Source organism: Anopheles arabiensis, chromosome 2, assembly GCF_016920715.1.
Source record: "Anopheles arabiensis isolate DONGOLA chromosome 2, AaraD3, whole genome shotgun sequence".
NCBI lineage: Eukaryota > Metazoa > Arthropoda > Insecta > Diptera > Culicidae > Anopheles > Anopheles arabiensis.
Genome location: NC_053517.1, coordinates 101197577 through 101221923, shown reverse-complemented (window position 1 = coordinate 101221923; position 24347 = coordinate 101197577). Strand labels below are relative to the sequence as shown.

The 24347-nt window shown below is 45.9% G+C and overlaps 1 protein-coding gene across 12 annotated transcripts in view; it reads left to right on the top strand.

The window, feature by feature from the left end:
* LOC120894998 (formin-binding protein 1-like) overlaps window positions 1-24347 on the top strand; it is a 64888-nt gene that overhangs the window by 23014 nt on the left and 17527 nt on the right. For all 12 annotated transcript variants that reach the window (XM_040297949.1, XM_040297944.1, XM_040297952.1 and 9 more), the window contains exon 3: window positions 21490-21605. In XM_040297949.1, coding sequence (XP_040153883.1) covers window positions 21490-21605 — 116 coding nt within the window. The remainder of the gene's footprint in view (window positions 1-21489; window positions 21606-24347) is intronic.

Here is a 24347-nt window from a genome sequence, read left to right as displayed (position 1 = left end):
TCCTTTGCCAACATCTGAGGGAGGCAAGCTTAGCAAGCACCAAGAATTCTTCAGAGTTGGCGCATGATGGAACCAAGATTTAAACCTATACAGTTGATTTCTACGCCTGTTAGACGATAATGCGATAACCTGTTAAATGCTTAATGTGTCTACACACCGGTGTAATTCACAATGTAAATCGAGAGTCGAGAGGGAAAGAGGGAGCGATAAATTTGAACCAACCGATCGATGGTGGCATAATTTAGAGACTTCAACCATAACACGCTACAACGGTGAAGAAATCGGACATTTTGTTATCTCGTATTTACAGCCCCATGTTTCTGTTTCTCTCTGGGCTAGGCATTGCAATATCAAATCAGAATGTGTGGTGACTTGCTCACAGCGATAGTAAAAGAAGGGGACAAAGCAAGCATGTAGGAGGGTTTTTTTTTGTTTGTTTGTAATATTTAGGGCAAGATCCCGAGATTTTAGTCTCTTGAGTATGTGTTCCCTTCCTCGTAACCTAGTTTCACGGGGCGCGGGGAAACAAACAAAACATGACATGAAAAGCAAATTTCAAAGTTGTAAAGATTTTTATGACTTAATCCCCCTCCTTTTACTTCTTTACCGTATGTGTGGGGATTTGCTGGGTGTGTAGTGTCACAGTGTGGTGTCCACGAGCTGTATGGACCGGAACAAGAAACGTCAAAAGCGATTAAGAAATCTTGAAGTTTGTATGAGAAATAGGATTGTTTTGCGCAAAAGACTGTTTGTAATTTGTTTGCACTGTAATCTGAAGCTAGTGACGACAGAATTTCCAAGTTCTTTCGTACGAGCACACATTTCTCACTCGGTTCCTTCCATATATCTGAACAGAGATCGTTTGCTGAGCTGAAAGTGTGGTGTATAGTACAGGATCATTTCGCTCTTTTGCGCTTGAAATGAACAGTGGGTGCGAGCAAATAAAAACCTAGCTGACCTTCGAGCGGGGTTATGGTGCAACTGTCGGGAGTGATCCATTAGTCACTTCCGCCTTTCGCAGAATTGCCTCACTTTGCGCGGCCAGTTTCGCCTGCAGAGAGATAGAGCACGGCCCGCCGTCTTGGGCCCGTAATGGGGCGAATGTAAAAGAAATCTACATAAAGAGAGGAGGACCGCGAGCACACATTTGAAACTTCAAGCATGGTGTCTGCCGGCTTGTATGTGTTCTCCATATCGCACCAGTAGAGTATGCGCGGGCCCGCTCTTTCGCGTGTATGATTGCTAAGATGTGAATTAAATTGATTGTATGATTGCGAAATCACTGCTGCTGCTGCTGTGCCTCCTCTTCGCCCAGCTTCCCATTCTGAGACAATTACCGCAATGGATGGACGTGGATGGGTGCATGACTCGGCTATCAATTCTGCGCCTCGAGAGTGCGCGAGAGTACACAGGCGAAAAGGTGAACTTAAATTGTATCTTCTCCTTCCGTTGTGCACTCCTGGAAGCGCCTGCGGAGTTCAGGTCTTGATGTTTCAAAATTGGCTCACCACTACAGGCTTTGGTACGGAATTCGGATGGGAACGAAATAATAAGCCCACAACAGTGGTGGTATCAGTTGGGCACGGGCAGTGTGAGCCTCTCATTGCATAACGCACACACACACACACATTTTGAGTAAGGCTTGCGCTTCTTCCGGTTTCGGAGGAAGATCATCCATTGCTGATATGCCCAGCACGAGCCTAAGCCGTGTCGTGTACATGTAAAGAGCGTCTCTGAAAAGTGAAAATCAAGATTATCTTGTGTCGTGTGGGGATGCGGGTAGTGCCCTCCTCCACCTTAAGGGCAGGTCTACGAACGTGAGATCACGACATTTATTGCGACTCCAAATTACCGCTGCTTACCTTACCCAAACAAAAGTAAAATTTGTCTGCAGGTATTATGGAATATGTTGTGTGTTTGTTGTGTTGTTGCTGATAACAATTGGCACATAAAACCTACTCCCCAATGGTGAAGTTTCCAGCAGGAGAAGGTTTTCTATTCACTGTGGGTGTGTACCACCACCCTTTGGTGCGCGATGTAACACCATCGTTGTGTCCCTATTGTTGTCACACTGACCCGTGCGCTTCAAAAGGCATGGGAAGAATTTTAATTCCTCTAGCCGCTAATTAAAAACCGCTTCTCTGGAGACGCACGTTGCACGCTCGGTTGCAGTTTTACTGTGCTCTTTGTTTATGCTGTCCATGTGGGCTGGCACCGGTAGTAAATCGGGAAAGGGTGGGCAATTCAGCCGCCACAAGGGGTGTGAAGATTAATTGGGGAGGTATGGGGAGATGTGCTGTGGGCGCCTGCACACGGATACTATTTTCTCCGCCATTGGTCGTGTGGTGGTGGGTGTGTGTTACTGTTTTTTGGTTGCGTAACGATGCGCTGCTCTGTCCATTAAAAAGCATCAACGGCAACGCACAGAAATGCTCAAATTGAGGTGTAGGTATAGTTATAATAAAACCAAATCACGGACTGCTGCCGAGAAGAGTGGGTGAGCCACTGATGGTGCTATTATAATTGTAATACACCAATCAAATATGCTACTCGAAACACGAGTGGCGTGTTTCGTAACCGAGCAAAGATAATGCAGCAATTTAAAAAAGCCACAGGACGACGACGTATCGAACGTTTTTTTTTGCGTTGATTTAAATGTCACCGGTTGGCTTGTAGCATGACGATGATTGACAACGGGCATGGTAGCATTGGGTAATTTTTTTATGACATTAACAAGACAACATTCTGTTTTGCATCGCTTGCGAATGCAAAAGCGTTAGGACACGTTTGGAGCAACGCTTTTTCTTTGCTGCTGCATTGTTGCATAGCATTCTGTAGGTTCTGGCTTGCTACCTTGACAGAAAGTAAAACCACACTCGAACGACGGTAGCCAATCACCGATGCTGCTGTGTGTGGAATGTTAACTAATAGCAAAAAGGGGGAGCTAGAGCCTCCCAAATGGCTTGGCGCGTGGTATGCAAACAAATTGGCGTTTCTCCCTGTGTGTGCCCAGCTTGAGGTTCCTGGCGACATTTGCTGAAGAAAAAAATCCAATCCGACTGCATATCAGCCGATGACGTCAGGTTAGTGTTGGAGAGTGGAGGTGTGTTTGCCTCGTTGAAGGCATAAAAACGCACCACCTTGACTAGAGGAGGAAACACGATTAAGTACGGCGCGTTGGCCTCAATCTTAAACCACATACACTTAAGCGCGGTACCTTGAGCGTTGTACTTGTGGTTGTAACATTGTGTATATGCGACAGCCAATGCGTTTCGATCTGTGACCTTCCCCCCGAGGGACGGCAAGTTGGTTGACGGAAGGAATGTGTTACAAGTTTGTTGTTTTGAACATAGAAATATGATGCATTTTTTCTGTTGTCTAGAATACTTTACTAAGAGTAATAGAGAATTAAAGAAAATCAGTGCAAATAGATCCCAATTTGGTATATTAAAAAGATATTTTGTTCTCATATCAAAATGAAATAAAAATCGAATTTGTTATGAACATTTAGATTCCACACAATTTTGTTTGTGATGATAAGATTTTAAGTGGATCTATACACTCTACCCAAAACAGTAGCTCCAACCCCTTGCCAACTTAACTACCAACGCAGTGACATTGTGTCAGGCTTTTTTATTTTCTAGTTTTATTACCTTTCTTTGTACACTTAAGCCAAACCCACGGCACGTTACTTCCACCCACCTACCTTTACCAGTTACGCTGATAACTGGCGGGCTTTTGTCCCTCCGGGTCCACAGATTTTTCCTTTTCTTCGTACTGTTTCTCTCACGTCGGGTTAGACGCTACCATCGAAGTGGAGCACGGGAAATGCCGCACTTCCCCAAGCCAAACCTCATTAGGGGACTGTGTGCCGACAGGAGCAATTAAAGTGACTGTACCCCCCCGCGATCCACCCCAAATGACTTGTTGAGTTATGGCAGGTGGCATAAACGCTTGGGGGATGGCTTTTCTTCCTAAACGAGACGAAAAAAGCGGGGTGATAGTTTGAAGCCAAGTGTCGATTTATCTCTAATCTCTAGCGATAGTCTTTCCATTTCGTTTTCGGTGCGATTAAAGACAAACTCGCCCGATTTCCCGGTTTGTTACTGTCGGCAAGGTCTCCCGAAGATGAAAGTGTGTGTCTTCTTTTTGTTTCGTTTTATAGCAGTAACGGCTGGTGCAACAATTCCGCGCAAACAAATTATACTAATTATCGATAGAGTTACTTTCCGCAGCATTTGGCTTTTTGAGGCCGACCTGTGATGCTGTGATGCCGATTTGGGGTCGATAGTTTGCAAACCACCGCGCGACACACGCTCAGGTCGTACTTTTCTTCTCGAAACTATGCCTCTCCGCAGTCGGCAACATTGTTGGCGAGCTAATTTATCGCTTTTCTTCAAACGCGGGTTGTTTGCTTCAGGGGTTTCAACATTTTTCATCACCCATTTTTCCGTCGCATCTTCCCCAAGTTCATTAGTAGGTTTCCCACAGCTGCTTGTTAGTAGCGGGTAACGACGCGGGCTCTATCCTTCCCCCCATTGACCGGGGATGCATAGTGACGTTCTTGGCGCGCGGAACAATGAGCCGAAGAAAAGTGCATCACAATTTTTCCAAACTTCCCCAAAGTCAACGTACTCTCGCTCTCTCGTTGAAGTCGGTGAGGTGAATGCCGGCAAAATGATCATAATTAAATGTAGGTTTTCCTTTTCATGCATATTTTTGGACCGATAGTACTACCCCCGGGGGCGCAATGAGCATCAGCCGCGTCATTCCTTTACTTCTGTTGTTCGGCTGCGGTTGTGTTGGAATTGGAATGAGCAGCAGCAGCGCTGGGTGGGCGGTAGTGATCTGGTTCATTTCCTGGCCAAGCAGTTCCAGCTGCCTAACCGAAAGTCTCACCAACTTTCGCCCGCGTAATGGTGAGAAATTGCCATCCAAGAATGGTGGTGGTTACCTTACGCGAGCGCGCTTGAACGCTTCGTGTATGTTTGTTTGAACATTTCTTCCCCCACACAGATAATACAACGTACGAAGCAGCGCGCAAATAGAAATGGAAATGGACAATTTCCAAAGCAGTCTATTGCTTTTCTTTGGCTGCGTCGGTGAGGAGGTTTGTTTGTTTCGGAAGGGTTTTTGTTCGTGCGCGAACACTTTACGCAGGTTCATGTTTTGTGGATTGAAGCAGCTATGGCGTAATGCGTAAGAGCGGGAGGGTAAAGTGGAAGATGGAATTCAATCGCTAATAAACGCTCTAAACGTATATGGTGCTGACGGTGGCAAAGAAACGATTATGGTCGATTTAAGACGAGAAAGATGTCCTCGATTGTCATTTGAAAGTGTTTTGCTTTCAATCGATAAATATCGCAGAGGATTTAAGCTTTTTAAGGAAAGGGATGTCTACATTAAGAGATTGAAGTCATCAACTCCAACATGAATTTCTCACAATTAGAACTAACACTCATTTCAACGTGTTTCATTCGTTTTAGCCATTCTTAACCCTATTGACATCTAACAGGTGCTTCAACAGATCTACTCTGTGGTGCACTACTAACCGCTCTGGCTTATACACCAAAGGATGCGTGTTCTAATCTAGGCTGGACCGTACCATCACTTAATTGACAAATGATTGATTAATAACTTTGCAATCGAATTTTACGCTGTCGTATATTACATGTTTGTCATTGTTAGCCCCTCAATTCTGCTCTGACAACGTAATCTACCTCTACCCTATCCAAAGATCTTCACAGTGCAGATATAACTCCTCTTCCTTGTATCCAAAATCCATGGTAATGATTTTCGTCTCCCCCATTGTCAGCATAGCAATACCAAGTTTACTAATCATAAACTAGCCACAATTCAGACAGTGTAAGGTGTGCCATCCTCCCTGTCATCGTGGGAGACATCCAGTCTCCTCACAGTGTATCAGGTCGGCAAGGCCCTGTCCGAGAGGATTTCGTAACCCTCATCCGCTTCATCGGTGGTGTGTCTTCCGACTTCTTTTCCTTCAGACATACGATTGTGTCTTCGTTGTGGTTGTGGTTTGCAATTGCAGCAGACGACGACGACGGCGGCGACGACGGCGGCGACGACGCAGATTACTGGTGGTGGTGTACCGTATGGGATTGTTTGAATTCACATTTCCCAGGGTTTGCATCCTTTAGTGATTGTTGCGGACAACGAAGAAGGAAAGAGAGAAGAGAGCGCGTTCGCCATGATCAACCCAATCAACTATCATCTCCCCCTGGTTGACGGTGTTTTCATCTAGATAGTAGTTTCCTGCGGTGAAGACGATGATCAACTTACGCAAACTTTTTGTTTTCTCTTGCTTCTTGCTCCCCTCCTCCCCAAAACATGGCCCAGCTTTTGGGTGGTTTACGCGCTGCGTTTGTGGTTAGAAATTGTACCACCGAAGTTCATTGAACGGTTGCACGGGCCAACGGTGTGTGTTATACAGCTACAACCGACTGATCGCATGCAATGATCAAATTGGCAAAGACCTTCGCTCATGCTACCCGTTAGAAGCACGCACACGACGCACACACGGTTACGTTTGCAACTATTTGTGTGTGTGTTTCATTCGATTAAGCTCGTTTACCGTTTCCGTCATCTGTGTTGCTCTGCCGAACCGGATTCCTAGCGGGACTAGGCAGCGTACGGCCAGCGTCATCTCTTCTGCGTGAAGATTCATATGTGCAACGGACGACGAGCCGCGCACACGTTGCGCTTCTGAATGACACTGGCGAGAAGCAGAAGGAGGTAGCAGAAACGGTCAGTTCAGCCGGCAGCGGCGTGAGTTCCATTTAACGAGTTCTAAACTGACGTTTAGTGTGTTTGTACTGTATAGGCAAAATGCTTGAAGGGACGTATACGGTCTGGCGTGAGGGTATAAGTGTGTGATGGGAATTGCAAGATGGTGGAAAAAAACGGTCGCCGTTAATAAAGCAAAGAATGACAGCTAGAAATGCGCATTCGCCGTTGGATGCTGTGACAGCGGGTAGAGAAGAGATGGAAAAATCTCCTCTTACACAAGCAAACGGGCCAAGCGTTATCTGTTTCCTCCTGAGATGGCTGGTATGTGGCCATCGTAGCGCTTTTGTTTGTCCATTGAAGTTTACCTATTTCAGGTTACTATCAAACCACGCGCTCTATCTCTTCCTCTTTCTCTCTATCTCTCACGTGCAGATAGTGCGCGATTATAATCTTTTTCGGCTTCCTTTTGATGAAGCCCAATCATCATGCCCGTCAGGTGTTTTACGCTTGGTCAAGCTATTTTAATGTACCAGAGGGAGAGATAAAAGCGGACAAGCCTTGGAATATCGCACGATCAGCACAAAAAGCGTAAAATCTTAAAAGAAACGACCTACATACGATGCTTCCATCCCGTTGCTTGCTTAGAACCGTTTTCAATTTAAAGTTTAGTGATTGAAAAAAGGGAATTTCGACAATAACAAAAAAACATTCATCCTAAGTTTAGTCTTTCCTGTACCCTGCAAGAAGAGGCATCGAAACATCTCCTGGCTCTGGCTGCCGCCTTTTTCCAGACATTTTCCCTAGCGATTCGGCCTTTTCTCGGTTGGTGTGGAATGTTATGCTTCGAATATAACACGTTTTTACCGTTCATTGGTGCTCTCGCACAAATGCAAACCCCTCCATGGCCAGCTGGGATATGCCGGTGTCTTTCGAGTAACGCTGTGTATCGATGTGTATGTGTGTGTGTGTTTGCACATTTTATGATTCGCCGCTTGAACGGCGCTGTGTGCATTTATGCGAACGTGCAGGGCCTAACCACGCTTTCTTTGCGGCGGCAGCAGCTGCTCACACAAGAGCCTCGAGAGCCCGATTTGGTCAAAGATAATCGAAACGCTTGTTAAACCATTTCTCCACGCCGTATTGTTTTAAGTGGCCCGAAAACCCTACGGAGAGCTTTAAAATCCCCCAACCCAGGTGAAGTAATAGTCCACAGATCCGTTTCATAAGCTCCTCGGTCTGGGCCTCCTCCCCCCCAATACAAGGAGGTCGGTGCCTTTTAGCACGGTTTTGGCCGCTGGAATTTAAGGTCCAAGTCCAAGTTACACAGCCAGCGCTCAAAACTTACATCCATGTCGAAACTTACATACGGGTATGTTGGGCAGTAGTAGATAGTCTACACGAATTGCAAAACATAAACATCAAAGAGTAGCGGCGCCCAGACGGCTGAACTTCACAATAATCCAGACCAATCGTCATCACACGATTGCTGGCTTTATCAAAGGAGCAAAAAAGAGGTTTATTTTGTTACTTGTTATATTTGGAGCATTGGAGATGTCTTGAACCTTGTAGAAACATCTACGTCGTCCGAGTATTTTTGTAGCCTCGTGTCGACGACCAAAGAGTTCTGACATCTCTAGAAAAAAAAAACAGGAAACCGGTAGCAAAACAAGAGAACTACGAAAGCACTGTCGCATGTCATCTCGTCGTTAGCTGATACGCTTTGATTACCAAAGAACTGAGCATGGTTCAACGATGACTAGAACCACTGCGACCGTGAGTTGTCCCGTTGATAAGCCATCATCGTCCACCGTCATCATCGCTTCTAGCCACTTAAAGAATCGTTAAGAGTCTTTGCAATGGTTGGCACATTTGCTTATCAGTTGCATTGCAAAGACAACGACGACAACGACCCGCCGACCGCTTAATATACACTTCTTCGTAACGTCACTTACAAACAAATTGGTTTGTCTCGATGGTGTACGGTGGTTAGCACAATCTTCCAAAGGTTCTGGAAAAAGAACACAACCGTCCGATGTCCTCTTCCTGTTGCATTTGGGCCTGATAATGCGCGTCACGTTTTGCAGTGAGTAATCGGCGATGAGAGATACTGTTTTTTTTTTAAACCTACGAGTAGCTATAAAATAGAAATTGTGATGAGTCAGGAAGTGGCTCCATAAAGTTGGGAAACAGAGAGTGATCCTTATAAAATGCCACTGCAAAGGTGTTGAGCAAATTTCGTGTCCAACGAATTGCTGCTGTGGATTTGTTTCTAAGCAATATTACATCAAGGGAGATGACTCATGATACAGCATCTCTCTGTCACCACCCTCTCTACCATCCAGGCCGTAGGATACGTTTGTGGAAGAAGCCGTTTTAACAAGCTCTCCTTTACTTACACTCTACCGGTGTTCGGTGCCGCTGCTCCGTTTATGATACAATTTCCAGCTCGCTTCCGGGTGTTTGGGAACGCGCGCAAGTGCGCATGTCGTGTGCAGCACAGACGGACGGGGTCGTGCCTCATCCAGTGCGCGCTGCTCACAAACACTTCCGCAAACTTGGCCAAGGATGCAGGCCTCGGCCAATCATCATATACACTCTACCCCCTAAAGAGTTTGGTGGAACACGCGCTCGTACACACATCTTCCGGTAGAAGCTTCGGGCCCCGGCGGCAAACAACGACCGTGGCATGATGACTCATCGGGCATTCAGTTGAGTGCTTGCGTTGTAGGATGGTAGAAGGAAAAAATGTTTACTTGTGTGTGCTATGCGGGAGTCAGTAGGATCTGCTACACACCACCGCAATCGTAACGATTGCAAAAAAAAGTCCCGCAGGCTTCTGAATCCCCCTTTTCGTCCTTCTATCCATAATCAGCTTTCGATGAGCTGCTTCACCTTCAGCCCTGCTCTGCTGCGAGCCACTTTTCCCAATTCTGATCGATACTTTCACTGAAGGTAAATGCTCCGGTTTTCCCTTATTTAAAGCGAACCCAATTTGATTGCTCTATGTTGTGTCCGTGTTATGCCGTGCTATTGAGCGTACGCATGCAGAAAGGTTTAGTTTTCGCTTTTCAATATGAATTTCCCCCTTACTATCCTTGAACTTGTGCATGTTGCTGATGGTGGTGTGTTTGTTTTTGGGACACGCGGGTTCTTCGAGGGTGTTTTCTGACTGCACTAGTGAATATAGTTTCAGTTTTCCTTGAACAACAGACACTGTCACGAGGAGGGGTCACCGGTGTGGAAGATTTATGAAAATGGGAAAATGAATGTTTTATGGTGTGTACATAACGGAGACAGGAAATGAAGGTTTTGTCATTCTGTTTAGTTATTACTTTCGGGGATCGTTATCGCTGTTTATTGGAATATAGTTTATGCATTTCTGTTTTTATAGTTTTATTTGTTAATTCGTTCATCATTTCTTGAATTAGTTTATAAACATTATTATTCCAAATAGGAGTGCCTTCAAAATATTTCTTTTTTATCAAGGACACTGTCTCATGTCCTTCAATGTCAAATATGTACAATATGGATATATTTATGTAAATCATAATCCTTCCCCTTCATTATCTGGCACCTCTGATTATGAATGGCATAACATAATGCTTGAATGCTAATGATTTTGTTAATATCATCATTGACAAATGCATTTGAAGTACAATTTGCGTTACTCGTTGCAGCATCAGACAACTGTACCACTTGATAGGAGATTGCTCTGCCGGTTTACACCCTTTTCTGATTTCGTTTTTATGAGCATGGAAATATTTACACACTCCCGTCACACTGAATCCCCTGCCGGCTACATGGGCAAGAGTGCTTGCATTCTGGGATGAATGTGGGGTGACAAAACAAACGTCGAAAATCAAATCAAACTCCTTATGTTCATCACATCAACCCTTTTTTGTAAATACTTCATCTCTCTTATATTCACAAGTGGCTTACACACTCAACACTGTTTTACATGGCCTTTTCAACACGTTCTAGTAACATTCGTGAGATGTGAAAAATGTATTGAAGTTAAGTCTTCGATTAACCATACAACCATAAATGCAGTGGTAGTAATTTAAATGTAATTATCAAATTTAAAGTACGGGGTTTTTGGTGCGCTTAGAACCCACAACCTGTCATGTGTTAAGCCGAGCGCTATGCACGGCACCATGGGATCGCTCAGTACGAATGCAGTAAAATTAATCTTTTATTTGGAGCTCTTGGGCGTCCCTCCTGACTTATGCTATTTACACATACCCTTATAATTAAAAATCCGTCATGCACGTGTGCATGCTAGGAATATCTATCGGGGCCAGCCGTCATTGTCTCCAATGCAGTCTGGTACAACGACTGACTCTCTGGTGTGACATACGGTGGGCGCGAAACCATGATTGTCACCTGGCATTAAAACGCACCTATTGGCTCGCCTCGGTGTTGTGCGCGGTCAATCCCACAGGATTACGACCGTACGAGCACACGCAAAACCCACACCCGGTAGTAAATCCAATGCTCTCGCTATTGCCTATGCGACACACCAAAATCGATGTAGCCGTTTTTCCCAGACAGCATGAAGCAGCAGCAGCGGCAGCAATCCCCAGACAAGCACCCAAGCGGGGAACCCCTTTTCAGAAACCCTAGTGTACGTAGGTTCATAATTTAATTCCGTCCAAATCCATCACCCTCCCGGTTTGTTTGTTTCCCCAGGTCCGACTGCCGGACCGCACGGCGTTCCCCGTGACGCTCGATATTCCACCCTCACATGGGCGACCAAATTGAGAATTTCTGTCGAATCACCTCGATGCGGTGGACTCGTCCGAACAGGACACCATTTGCGAATGAAATTTCCTATGTTTCCTACCCATAGCTGTGTGTGTTTGTATATTTCCCCTATCGAGGGGCTAGCCTACCAGGTTTGCTCTATCGTTCGGTTTACGTTTTTCAAATGCACCTTCGGTCCTCATAAAAGATGCAGGTATATATTGGCGCATTGCCCTCGGGGGCACTGTCAAAAGTGATTCGAAACAGAGCCTGCCATGTGCACGGATAAAAAAATAACCCAGAAGTATTACGCACGGTGCGCTACATGGCACTATGCGTCTGTTACACAACAGCTTCATATCAGAGAGCGAGGGGATGTTTGTAGTAAAGATTTCTTTGCCTCCTTCAAGATCTTTGATACTGTTGTTTAGAAAGCAGTGAGCAAAACTGACTACTTGAAACCACCCATACATGGGAGTTGTAGTTTAATGTCTGTCCGTGCTGTTGAAAGAACGTAATTGTGTCCCACACACATACACTTGAGCCTCTTTTCGACCTTCATCTCGGCAGCTGCTACAGTTCACGATTCAAGATCTCACGCAGATGACCATCAGCAGTGTACTTCTCTCGGCGCTTTGCGCTGGCGAGTACTGCTTTCTTACACAATCACGCCTGCGTAACTGAAACTCGTAATTGAAAACAGTTCAATCCGTTCGGTCGTGTACATGACCACACAGATACCCTTGTTCACACTCAAACACACACATACTTGTAGCTGGGTGCTGCTGCCCTGGGTCTGGGCAAAGCTGCAACGACCCAATTTTCGGTCTTCCTCATAACATAAAATCATTAATTAAAACCAAACGAAAGTAAGTCACCAATACGAGCGCGTGATACCTCGCTCCACCCTTGCAAGAAAGGGGCAAATGTTGTACGACACATACACACGTTGGCTGCCCTTACCCCTTGGGGTGGGTATTGTGTGTGTGTGATGCAATCGGTGCCACAAACAGCTCCCACACGCTTGGCCACCGACAGAGGAGGAGCAATATTGTGCATCACTGACCAACATGAAATTCCCATCCGCTTGTGTTACTGCGCTGTTGTTGTTACACACCGCCCTTCTCCCTTCCATAACACGCACAATTTGTAACGAAAAGGGTGCGATGTGCTAATCCGTCGTCGGTAAATTGATAATGATGGCGCATTACAACACGGGTTGCGTTTTAAGGGGCCCGCTTGGCGCGTTGGCCGATGGTGGTGTGTGGCACCCAAAGTCGGAAGTGCAAGACGTACCCGAAATCCGTTTGAAAGTGTCGTCCCCACCGTTTGTAAACTACACACATTCTCTACAAAGGACGAGGGGTTGTCGCTTAATTTATGGCATGCTCCCCATGTCGCTCTCGGTGTTGTAAACGATCGGCGAGATCATGTCGCGTGCCCGGACATTTAATTCCCCGTGCCACTGTGACGGGAGTTGGCCCCGCAGTTTGGGGTTAGACGAAGCGATTTAAGGTTGATTCGATTATGGTTAAACGGTCGGCAAGGGATGACATCCAGATGAACTTTGTGTGGGAGTTTCCACCGGGCAGCAGCATCGGTGTAATAAATGTGTTAATTCGGATCAGCTTGTAATTTCAAGGGGTGTGTCCGTCTATGTGTGACATGTTAATTTTTTGCCTCCCTATTAATGATGTCATACGACGAGGGTTTTGGTAATTTCCGGTTACAGTAAGAGATATTACACATCTACGGCTCACTGTCTCCGTTGTGCAAATGGCGATTGAAAGTTAATCTAAAAGTTTATAGACTTCCTTTGGGTAGCATAGGCAAAAAATGTTTGCGAAAACGATCAACGACCGGATCTCCCGGGTGTGTTATGCCCCAACCCGTTATGCTGCAGTGCTTCGCGCGCAAATCCGTGCAACAATCTTGATATAGGCTCTTGCGCAAAATACCCTTCCCCGACCCCAAAAACGACTTTGTTTTGCATAAGCCTTCACAAGGGGGGACGACAGGGCAAACCTGAAAAGAATTTGTCATAGGATCTCCCCGCTTTAGGGAGTTGGCTTTAACACTGATCGCCGGCCAATCTGCTTTTGCCACAGCTGCAGTTGCGACGATACGGATGAAGGAGCCTCGGCAAACGATTGCTCAAACTTATTGCAACCGTGTACTATGTTGGCGCTGCCGCCGGTGTGCCTCGACATGCCTGGGAGTCGTCGTCGTGCTGGTGACTTCACGCGAAAACGGTGGGCTAGTGGGGTGTGCTGCAACTGTGTTACGTCGAGTAGTGCTTCAGGGGGAGAGACAGTGTCTACCACTGAAAAGCAATACACCAATGCACAGGCCGTTCAACTTCTGCAGCCACGTTTCGCTGGCCTATGTGTGAGATAAGTTGTTTTGCTTTGAGTGGTGGACCAAGAAACGAAAATCAAAACCAATCTCCTCTTGTTTTCGTGTTTTCGTCGTAAACGTGTGATTCATCAATATTTTTATGGAGCCTTCTTGTGTGTTGGTGTGTTAGTGTTGGTTGATTGTAGGTTAGGACGTACACCGCGGATCAATCTTAAACGGTTTGATCGCGGTGAGGGTCAAATGGGTGTTTATTTTATATATTGTAGCAACAGCAACGTGTGCCACGTAACACCACCTGTCCACTAGAGAATGGACATATACAGGAGGGTGTACAACCTTGTCACAGTTTCCAAGTAGAGGACTAGAAGGATATCAAGCGAGTTTGGTTGAGTATCTCAGATATTCCTTAACTCTAAAAACATGTGAATCATCAGCAACATCGGATATAAAATCGATCCAAATCTATGGTATCAGAATAGTTGATCATTCATTGCTATGCGCAGTTCGATGTGTGGCGTTTTAGTATTTTCAGATTGGAATTTGAGTCTCCCACCGGTTATGCAAATGATTGTTTTGCTTCTGAGTTCGTTACAACACCTTCACAGTTAGTCTCCAATGTTGATTTAGCACCATTGACTCTATACTGTCCACTGGGGCGCATTCCCCCAACAACAACAAAAAAAACGTACTCTGTATGACACATTCTTGGAGCCTGCATACTTCAAGCCTGTGTCAGATCTTCCGAAAACGTAAAACTATCAATACATGCAAATAACCCTGCGAAAGATCTGATATGGAAGTTGGTGTGGTAGTGGTGGGAACCTCCATCGAATCCATCACCACAGTGGCGTCATTCGGGTCGCAATTAGAGACGACAGGTTTGAGTGTGGTGCCTGTAGTATATCTGTGGACCTAACAATGACACACACTCACACGCACTTAACATTGACATTGGAATTTTCAATTAAGACAATCCCCTGACAGAAGACAACGGTAGTGTGTTTAACGCACACGCGCACGCGCCTCTATCTCGTTAGGTGTCTCCAGTGCGTACGAAAGGGGTTGTGTGCCAAGGTTTACGCGTTAAAATCCCCACCTGTGTACGCGGACGACTATATTTGCGCGCGAACGGGTCTGGGGTGTTTTTCGACTTACGTTTGATAGTTTAGAGGAGTTTTATTTTCGGTAGCGATTCGTATTTTTTTTTGCCAGCAACAGCTTTCTGAGTGGAGACGGTGGCGTTTCGTTTGTTTCATTCATTTTAACACCTTTGAGGCGCCATACACTACCACCTCCTTGAGTTTGAAGAGTCTCGAAATGTCTGACTCATTATAGCGCACAGGGAACAGGGTATTACTCATGATTGATTTTTGTACAGCAGATATAGGTGTAATACGTCATAATGAGTACAATTTTAGTGCATTTTTTGCAGTAAAATATTTAGCGCTTTTTTAGCTAATTACTGTACGTAGTTGTAAATGCTTAGGCCCAGGTGCCGAAAGCTCACATACACGCCTCATAAAATACTAATTACGGTGTTACTTCGGAACATTCCTTTCTCGTGTGCAGTAGAGGAACAGACAGAAAAAAATCACCCGCAAACAATCTCATCAATCAAATAACTCTATCCCCACCTTCGTTTTGCCATTGGCGAGTTGTTGGGTTGAGTGAAGAAAGGACCATAGGGTGCGCGTACGGTGTGGTCATCATCGTTGTAATAAAATAGATTGCTCAGATCCCGCATCAGAGGCGTTCCGATCCCGTTACTGACGGGCCGGTTGAAGAGGCGGCCTCCTCCCGAGGGGAGCGTGCCTCTATTGCCGAGTGCATGTTTCTAACGTTTGAACAGAAAACGCGATTCCGATTGACCATCACCATCCATCAGGGCGTGCGCAAGCTCTCTCGGTGGTGCGCCCTTCGGCGTCCGATCAGGGCTAGAAGGCAGTGGAAAGATCGAGCATAATAGTTAACGGGGTCGTCGTCATAGAGGGTCCTCAATGACGCTCAATCGATAGAGGGGTTTCTGATTTTTTGTTTCCACCAACACCTCAATCCCTCCCCAGGTCCATTTCTAACCAACACAGCTTTATTGCTAATCAATCTCTTTCACGAATCTTCTCCTCCTGCGTTTCGAAGTGTTCTTAACCCATTGAATGTGGCGCAGGGACGTCCGCAACTCACGCAGCATCATTTCTAACGCCACTAGCTTTGTTAGTGGAAAGATCTTCACACTGTGCACCTTTACTGTTGTGTGATCTTTCAACACATGTGCGATGTTGGCAGATGCCTTAATTTAACTAACTTTCCTATCTTTTTTTTCTCCATTGTGGAGAAAGCTAAACCCAACGCAAATGGGAATAGGAAGTTGAAGACACACGCAGCTTCATCCTGCATTAGCGTATCTTTTCATTCCGTTCATCGTTAAACTCGGTGCAACTTCCTGCGAATGACTTGCGTTGACATGTCCGCTGGCCGGTGTGTCAGAGATAGTGCGGGAGAAACACCCGGGAGGTGTTCCGAGCGATGACTGGCGACACTAGCTTCACTCCGCTGGTGCAATGTTTCTTCGCAAGTCATTAAACGAGCGATGTGGAAAGAGTAGTTTTATTGGAATTAAGTGTGAGAAATGTATAGAGTGTAGCTTTCGGATCATTTTTGTGCACACTTGTGCATATGTTTAGCATTTAAGATATTGGAATTGCTGAAGATATAGAACGACCCTGTTAATATGTTGTTTCATCTCCAATCATTCTCAAGACTCAACGTTTCTCATAACATTTACCGTAGTTAACAGAAGTCATGAACTTCGTAATTGAGTTTGAGCGTCATACGCAATCTTTGGAAATTCCAACCACCAAAACGATACAAATCGCTGCCACAACAAGCACTGAGCGTGGCGAAAACACATCACTTGAGTGCGTGACCGCAAGTGCTTGAGAACTGTGGCAAGAACAGTAAATGCTTGTTTTAAGTTCAGATCGTGACAAAACGGTTTTAACCAATACCGAGGGCAGCAAGAATAACGTCAGTTACAGAAACTGTTGAAGAGAAAAAAAAACACGATGGGAAGTTCCGTTGCGTTTAAACTTATGCAACCGTGCTCGATAAACGAACACGTTTGTGCCGCCCGCACGCACGGCTTCTCTACCGCCCAAACAGGTCCTACACCGAAACTGTACTTGACACTGAACGATTTAAGCTATGCGCGATACAGTGGACATCGCTCGTAACTATGACCGGTGTCGAGGAAAACGATGAACAACCTGCCAAATCCTCTCCGTCCCCGCTGCATGGTAGAAACTAGTTCCCCGGATGCAGGACAGAACCCTCCCTTCCCTGGAGGGCATATCAATCTTCCGGCATGGTGTGGAACAAGTTTTTCGGGTTTCGTAGATTCATCCGCAGGGAGGCCTGCAAGTCGTTGATGCGCCGTGCACTTGCTGTATGCATGTGTCGCTTGAGGCATCTTCCACGGAGGTATCCAGAACTGTGAGTCGAGTGCGTGGGGGAATTTATTAGAACGAGTCTCACGGAAGTGGACCCATACATTCCGAAAGGGGAACCTGATATCCCGGTGGAACGAAATTTCTGTAACCAGCCAGCAGCAATCTGCGATCCAAGCATAGAATGATGGTACCAACGAACGAATGGGATATTTTTAAATCCGGACACATATTTTAAAGCACCCATAATGGCCGAACGGCGTGCAGTCGTTGGCAAAAGTGCATCACAATGTAGGCAGTAGTTTTGCCACCGAACGTCTGCAGAGACGATGCTCGGAAGAGTTCAGATTTTTTGCATAGTAGTACAACCTACCCGAGTTCCATCCAAACTGGTTAGATGTTGCCTTGCCGCGGTAGGTAGATACTGCGGTTTAACGCTTCAGAAGCCAGTCAGGGTCAGTTCCCTTTTGGTAGTTGTAATGAAGAACCCTATCAAGTGGTGGAATACATGTTACTTGTGCTCTGATCGTTGCACCAACGTCTGCACAACATGATTTGATCGCATCGAGGGTAGGAGATTTATATGCTTGTCTGGCTTCGCTGGAGCTGTTCGGAGCAATGACACGACGTTAGAAACCAAGAACAAGTGCACTTGGTGTCGGGGCTGTGGCTATTTTATTGGTGATAATTATTACAATGGCTTATCATTAACTGAGCGTGTTTGAAAGTCTCCATACACGGACCATTAGATATTCAAGAGGGCGTCAAGCGTTCCCTCTGGTACTGGCTCTGTAAGCAAGTGGCGTTTTCCAACTTCCCGGTTTTTGTGGCACTTGAAGCTGAAGTGCCAAACAAACTTAACGCTGTTTTTTTACGCAATAATCATTTCTCACGCGCAATGCAACTCCTCGGCCAAAACCATTACGAGGCAACAAATTCCTACCACAAATATGTGAAACCAATTCTTCTGGACATCAGTCTGGATGTGGACCTGGACGCGCGCACCCCTGGATGGCGAGTGAAAGTAAGTTAGCTAGGCAAGCTTTCCTTTAACCTATCTCGTCGCCCCGCTAGAGAGTTGTCATTCATGCGCTCTCGCACGCATTCCTCAGGTGCGTACAACAGCAAAACAAAAGCTTAACGCTTTGACCATCGCCACGTTTCGTAGTGGCCTCGACGCGCGCGGTGTCCAGTTTTTTGTTATGGAAAGGTGTAGATGCTGTATGTGTGTGTGTCTTTCCCTCGGCCGTGCGTCCGTTTTGGGATGTTTTCTTGGGAGCTGGGAGAGTACGTTTTGTTTAACAAATTTAAATATCGTATCACACGGGCATGAGGGTTACCTCCGCCTCCTTCCTCGCTCTGTCAACGCCTTTTGTTCGTTTCACTCACTCACTCGCCCGCTGGTTCCCGTTTTTGGAAGGGGGAAAACCATTAGCGCGAGGAAGAGTGGCCGGGAAGCGACCTAGCCCGACCGTGTGACTGTCGGCCTTCACGTAGGTCAGCATGAACCACAGGTGGGGGAACACAGTGTCCAGTTTTACAGGTGAAATTTATGCTCAATCTTATGCTGCACGGAAGTTACGGTGACAGGGGAAGACCCTCTACGCGTGCGTTTTTGTGTTCCATGGAAAGGAAATCAGAAGCCTCCGCGCACAGATGAGCCGCCGTCCAGGGTTTCTCTCGGGCTTTGGTGCGATAAAAATGGTAATCGAAGGATGATGCTCCTCACACCGTTCGACGCGATGGTTAATTAGATAAGATCGTCTATCTCACCTGACTGTTGAGACCTTCCCCGAGCGTGATTCCAGGGGTAAGCTCCAATGATCCGAGGAAAGATACACGCGTGTTGAGTAAACGTATAAAATATGATGATATTAATATCAAATTTTGGAATCAGTCCACTCAGATATGTCCCGCTCACTTTCCGGGTGTGCGGTGTGATCTATCTTCTGGTGTTAAATTAAGAAATGAAGATGGGATGTATTGTTTCTTGGAAGGGATAGATTGGATGGCTAATAGATAATGATGCTCTCCTGTGGGAATTTAGTAGCTTTATCGGCGGTGAGTGCATGTTAATGAACAATTATCCACCTAATGAGGGTGCAAATTTCAAGTTGGTGAAGTTTTACACCCTTGGGATTTTAAAAATCGCGCAAAAATACTATGCCGAGATTAATTATCGTGTTATATATTGCTTATTTCGATGGTAAACGATCATCACGTCCTTCTGTGTTACTTGGAGTCCATATTTCGTAGCACCGATGCAACGGTGTGTTGCGGTTCCGTAGGCATCTTCAAAGATTCTTCAAACTTCCAGATGTTCCATCAAAAAGCGGCGATTGGTTGGTTTTGTGTGTGTGTGTGTGTATGCCCACGTAATGAACCGGCATGTTCGCTCCCAGACATCCCATTCCTGGGCATTCCTGGACTGGACGTGGTGTGGGCCTCTCTCAGTGTTATTGCTCCCCGGTTCCAGCTAAAGCCCCCCACTAGAACCATAAAAGCGGCCATTGAATAGAATTAATAAACGATCGCTTCCTCTTCCATCATCCACCGGCGGAAGATTTGGAAAGCATATGTTTTTGTAAACCGCGGGCAATGGACGCGGTCTCGGACTATGCTCACTAAGCTGGAGGAATATAATATATAATGCGAGCTAATTACGGACGAGTTTTTTTGTGGAGTTTGTTTGTGTTCCTTTTTTGAGCGCTGCGTTTTGATGTGTTGATTTGGGATCCGGTCTAGTTTCTTGCTTGCTTAAAAAAAAAGATGATTTGAAATAAAAGGTAAAACACACTTTTGAAGTTGAGCGATGGGGCATTGTTTGAAACAATTTGTGTTGGTGTTGTAAAAACTTTAAAGGAGAAGCAGAGTGCAGAAACCTGCATTGCCAAACTCCTCGCACACATGTTATCATTAGAACGCGAGCGTCTTACGTATACACTGCTTGTGATATTTTTTATCATCCATTAGAGCGTGTATTACCTGAGTGTGTTATGTTTGCGCGTTATACGTCCGGAAGGCATGTTTATTTACACCCCAACGCATATTGTTTGGTAAATAAAGGTTTGCAAGTTTCAAAACTAACGCTCTGAAAAACCCGTACGACGACTGATTTTAAGTGCGGTAAGTTTTATGTAATCTTTTTGTACATTGCTGTGACTGAAAAATTAGGTACACTTTTGACAGCTTAACACGTTCCGGGAATATATTTTAATAATACAACATAACGGTTGCCCCGCTGCTAGGGGTAGGTTTTTATCGATTTGGTACAAGGTTAGCCGAATCGCTTGTCGTAACCTTTTAGCGATGAAATCACCTTCTCGGAAGGGTGAAATACGACTTAAATACAGCAAAAACACTATAACCTCCTCAATATAAATAAAAAACCATATCCAACGTAAACCAACCCGTGTTTGATTAACCTTGATAGTTCCTCAACCCTGTGAACTAACTCCCTGAGGTGGTATTCTCCGACGGCATCGCAGGATCGCCCAAGAGTGTTTGATAAATCGTTCTCAAAAGAAAGAGACCGAGCGTCGGGTTGACCGGCAACACACGATGAGTTGCGTTGGTCGAGAAAATCAGTGCAAAAGTGTTTGTGCTGTAAAGTGTCTTATCGGTCTTTTAATCTTTACCACACCAGCCACCAGACGGACATCAAGCGCCACTTGAACCGGTCTCTGGATGGAAGGAATTCTTTCCTGTTTTGTGTTTGCTGGCTGGCTGGCTATATCATCCAGAGCAGCGAATGGTTAATTTTCGGGGCCGATCATTTCGCGATCGTAGCAATGACGTAAGATTGAAGTGAATTTCTGCGTCAACTTCGTTTCGGGCGGCCGCGTTTCGACAAGTATGTGGTTTCCGCAAGAACCACACCTAGATTTCGGTGAGGCGCAAATAAAGTTTTATTTGTATTTTGTGGAGGTGGTAGTGTTTTGCAGACAAGTCAATTGCTGGATAGGAGAAAGAGGACACGATTGTGTGTATCCATCATACATAAGATAAAGCCTCTCGAAAGGATCGGGAATAGTAGGGGGATTGGTTCGCGATACACAAACCAGATGGCGGCGGCTTTTTGTTGAAATGTTGTCTCAAGCGTTTGATAAAGCGAACAAGTTTGTGCGGCTAAAGGAAATCACTCTTCAACTAATCAATCTTTCACTTTTGTTTCCGTCTTCTCTCTTTTGCACAGGATCAATTTGACAACATCGCTACACACACGCAGAAAGGAATTGACTTTATCGAACGATTCGGAGGCTTCATTCGTGATCGCAGTGCCATCGAAGTTGAATATGCACTTAAGCTGAGGTGAGTCTTGTGAGAGTAACAATATTTCCAGTTTTATTTACTTTCATTTAGCGTAATTAAAAGGCCGCTTCTTTTCTACGTTAAGATCGGTTGAGAATCGAACTTACGATTTGTCGTGCGCAAGGCTAAGCGTTTGGCACAGGGTCACGGGAGCTTCGTTCGATTAGATCGTTGAAATCTCATTACTTTTAGCATGAAGGGGATGGGGTGTTTGTTGGGCTGGAGGTTCCGCCTGCTTTTATATTCAAATTTCTGATCAAAAAGAAATGTGTGGGAAAGCGGAATCAATTTATTTGGCACGACACGACGTAGAGAGTAGAAAAAAGCAACCAAGACGAAGAAAGAGCTCCGCCCAGTTAACTTCAATATTTATGGTGACTCATAAATCATACGTTAAATGCTTTTGCTAGCTTCTTTCTGAGGTATCGTTTAGATTTTTGCAGCTGAGCGCTTACAAAAGGATGAAATTTAACTCCTGTCTCTTTTTTTTTTCCTCAAACGTTTAACTTATGCGTTACAGATGTGACTAAAAACGCGAGGCTTCTGTGTTTGTAACCGCACGGGAACACACAGGAACATACAAGTGCAAAACCAACCAGCCTACGTAACCTTCAGTGCGCTCTGGGAGTCAGTTCCTTCACCCCGTTTGATGTCTGTTGTCGGTCGGTCGGTTGGTGAGGTTCTGGTGTGCGTACTTCCTTCCCGGTTTCGAATTGCCCGAGTGGTGTGTGTATCGAGCGGAATTGAGTGTAAACAATACTCGTATTACACGCAAATAGAAGCGGAATGGAAACATGTGCGTAAACAGTCTGCACGTTTGGGCGTCGCACCGTTCCGTTCGACACGACGGCTGCAAGGCAATCGAAGAATAATGTGCAAGAAATCATCCTTGAAGTGAAGTTTTTCTCTTCTTTTGCTTTTCTACCCTTTATACCTTCATTCATGCGATGCAGAATGGCGGTTGACGGTAGCCGCGTACCGTGGGGTGTGCGCTTTTGTTTTATTTCCTCATTTTTATTGTCCCTTTTTTGAGCAGATTCAGGTTCTTCGCGGCTTGCACCTCCGACATACACTAGGACACGCGTGCCGTCCTCTGATGTGCATCTCGTAGCGATCGTACGCCTTCCCTGTGGGATGTGGGATTGCTGCCACACAAACCACCCTGCTCTACTACTCACCCTACGATAACTTCCTCACGGCGGTGGAGTGAGATTGTCCCATGTTTCTTCCGTGGCAAACGGGTTGTTGAGCGAAACACCAGCAAAAAAAACATACAACAACAGCTAACGCTTCGTTGGGGATCCGCGCACTTCGGCACTACTTCTGAGCCGAAGGTACCTAAAAATAAACATTGACACGTACACACAGACACGCACGCGCGCACAAACGCGTATAGAACCCCACGAATAGAATCGACCAAACGACGCGTGAGCTCGCCTGCCCTTCCTTCTTTCCACTGAACGCGCTCACGCCTGGTTCTGGTTCTTTTGCGCGTGTTCTTCGGCAAGACGTTCTAGTCGAAGGTTTTTCGAAGCCGAGCGAAAAACAAGCCGGGGCCTGTACAACACCTTCGCGATCGTGCTCTGTGTGTTTTTGGCCATCCCTTTCGTTTGTCTGTGCAACTCTTTTTACGGGCGGATGGCAATTCTGTTGTTTTTTTTGCTTCTTCCAATCCCTAACAGAACACGTCGACGACCCTGGGTCCTCTCTTCCAATACAACTGCGATCGTTGCACCAGATGTGTTGGCAATACTCCAAGGGTCAGGCAGGCGATGTAACAGGGAAGCTGCTGACAGATGAGCGACGGTGTGCAGGCCAGAAAAAGAAACCAAGCACTTTTCACCAGGGTATGGGGATATCGGAGGTTTCGTCGCAATGCTCTCTCCAGGTCACGCATCTGCATAGGTCATGGTTTTTTCGGACCAATTTCCTTCGCTTCTTCGTCGCGCGGCCTTTCTCACTCTGTGTCGTGACGACGACGAAGACGACAACGAATTCCCTTTTTGTGCCGCTTGAGCTTGATGGATTCATGATGAGTGCGACACAACCAGAGCTCACTGAAAACTGCGAATGATCGAGAACGGTTTGTCACACAACCGTTCCAGAGGAGAGGTGTAACGCTTCGCGACTACCAAAAGTCAGCTACCGTACGCGGAGGTTGTGCATGATCGCGAGTTCGTGAAGATATTCCCCTCAATCCGTGTCCAGAGCCACCAGGCTTTGTAAGCCGTCCGCTACACACAAACACAGACACTACTGCCATGTGCTGTTCTAGCTCATACTGCCGGCTTGCCTTGTGCCAGGGCGTGAGGAAGCTATTAATTTTCTCATTCCATCACACACAACCACACGTGCCAGAAATGTGGGACTGTGCAGTGTCGTGGCCTGTCTATTAGCGTGAAATAGTGCTCGAAAATTGGAGCATTATAAATCAGCACGAACCAAATATTTTCCCCCAGGTTTTCAATCTCCTCTGTCTCCACAAGTTGCCCATTACTTGCATGACCAGATTCTGTAAGTTGACATATATCAATCCTGTTGCCGCATTGATTGGGACCTCGCTAGCGGTATAGTCGGACGGAGCTATTAGACACGCATGTTGTCGAATTTTTAAATGTCTCAATTTCTTCGAACTCTGCCCTCACCTCCGTTTCACACCGCGGGCAAGGAAAGACTCGCGGAAGTAGCGCTAGAATGAAACACGCAGTGTGTGACACATACGGGAGAGCTGTTGGTTTAGGG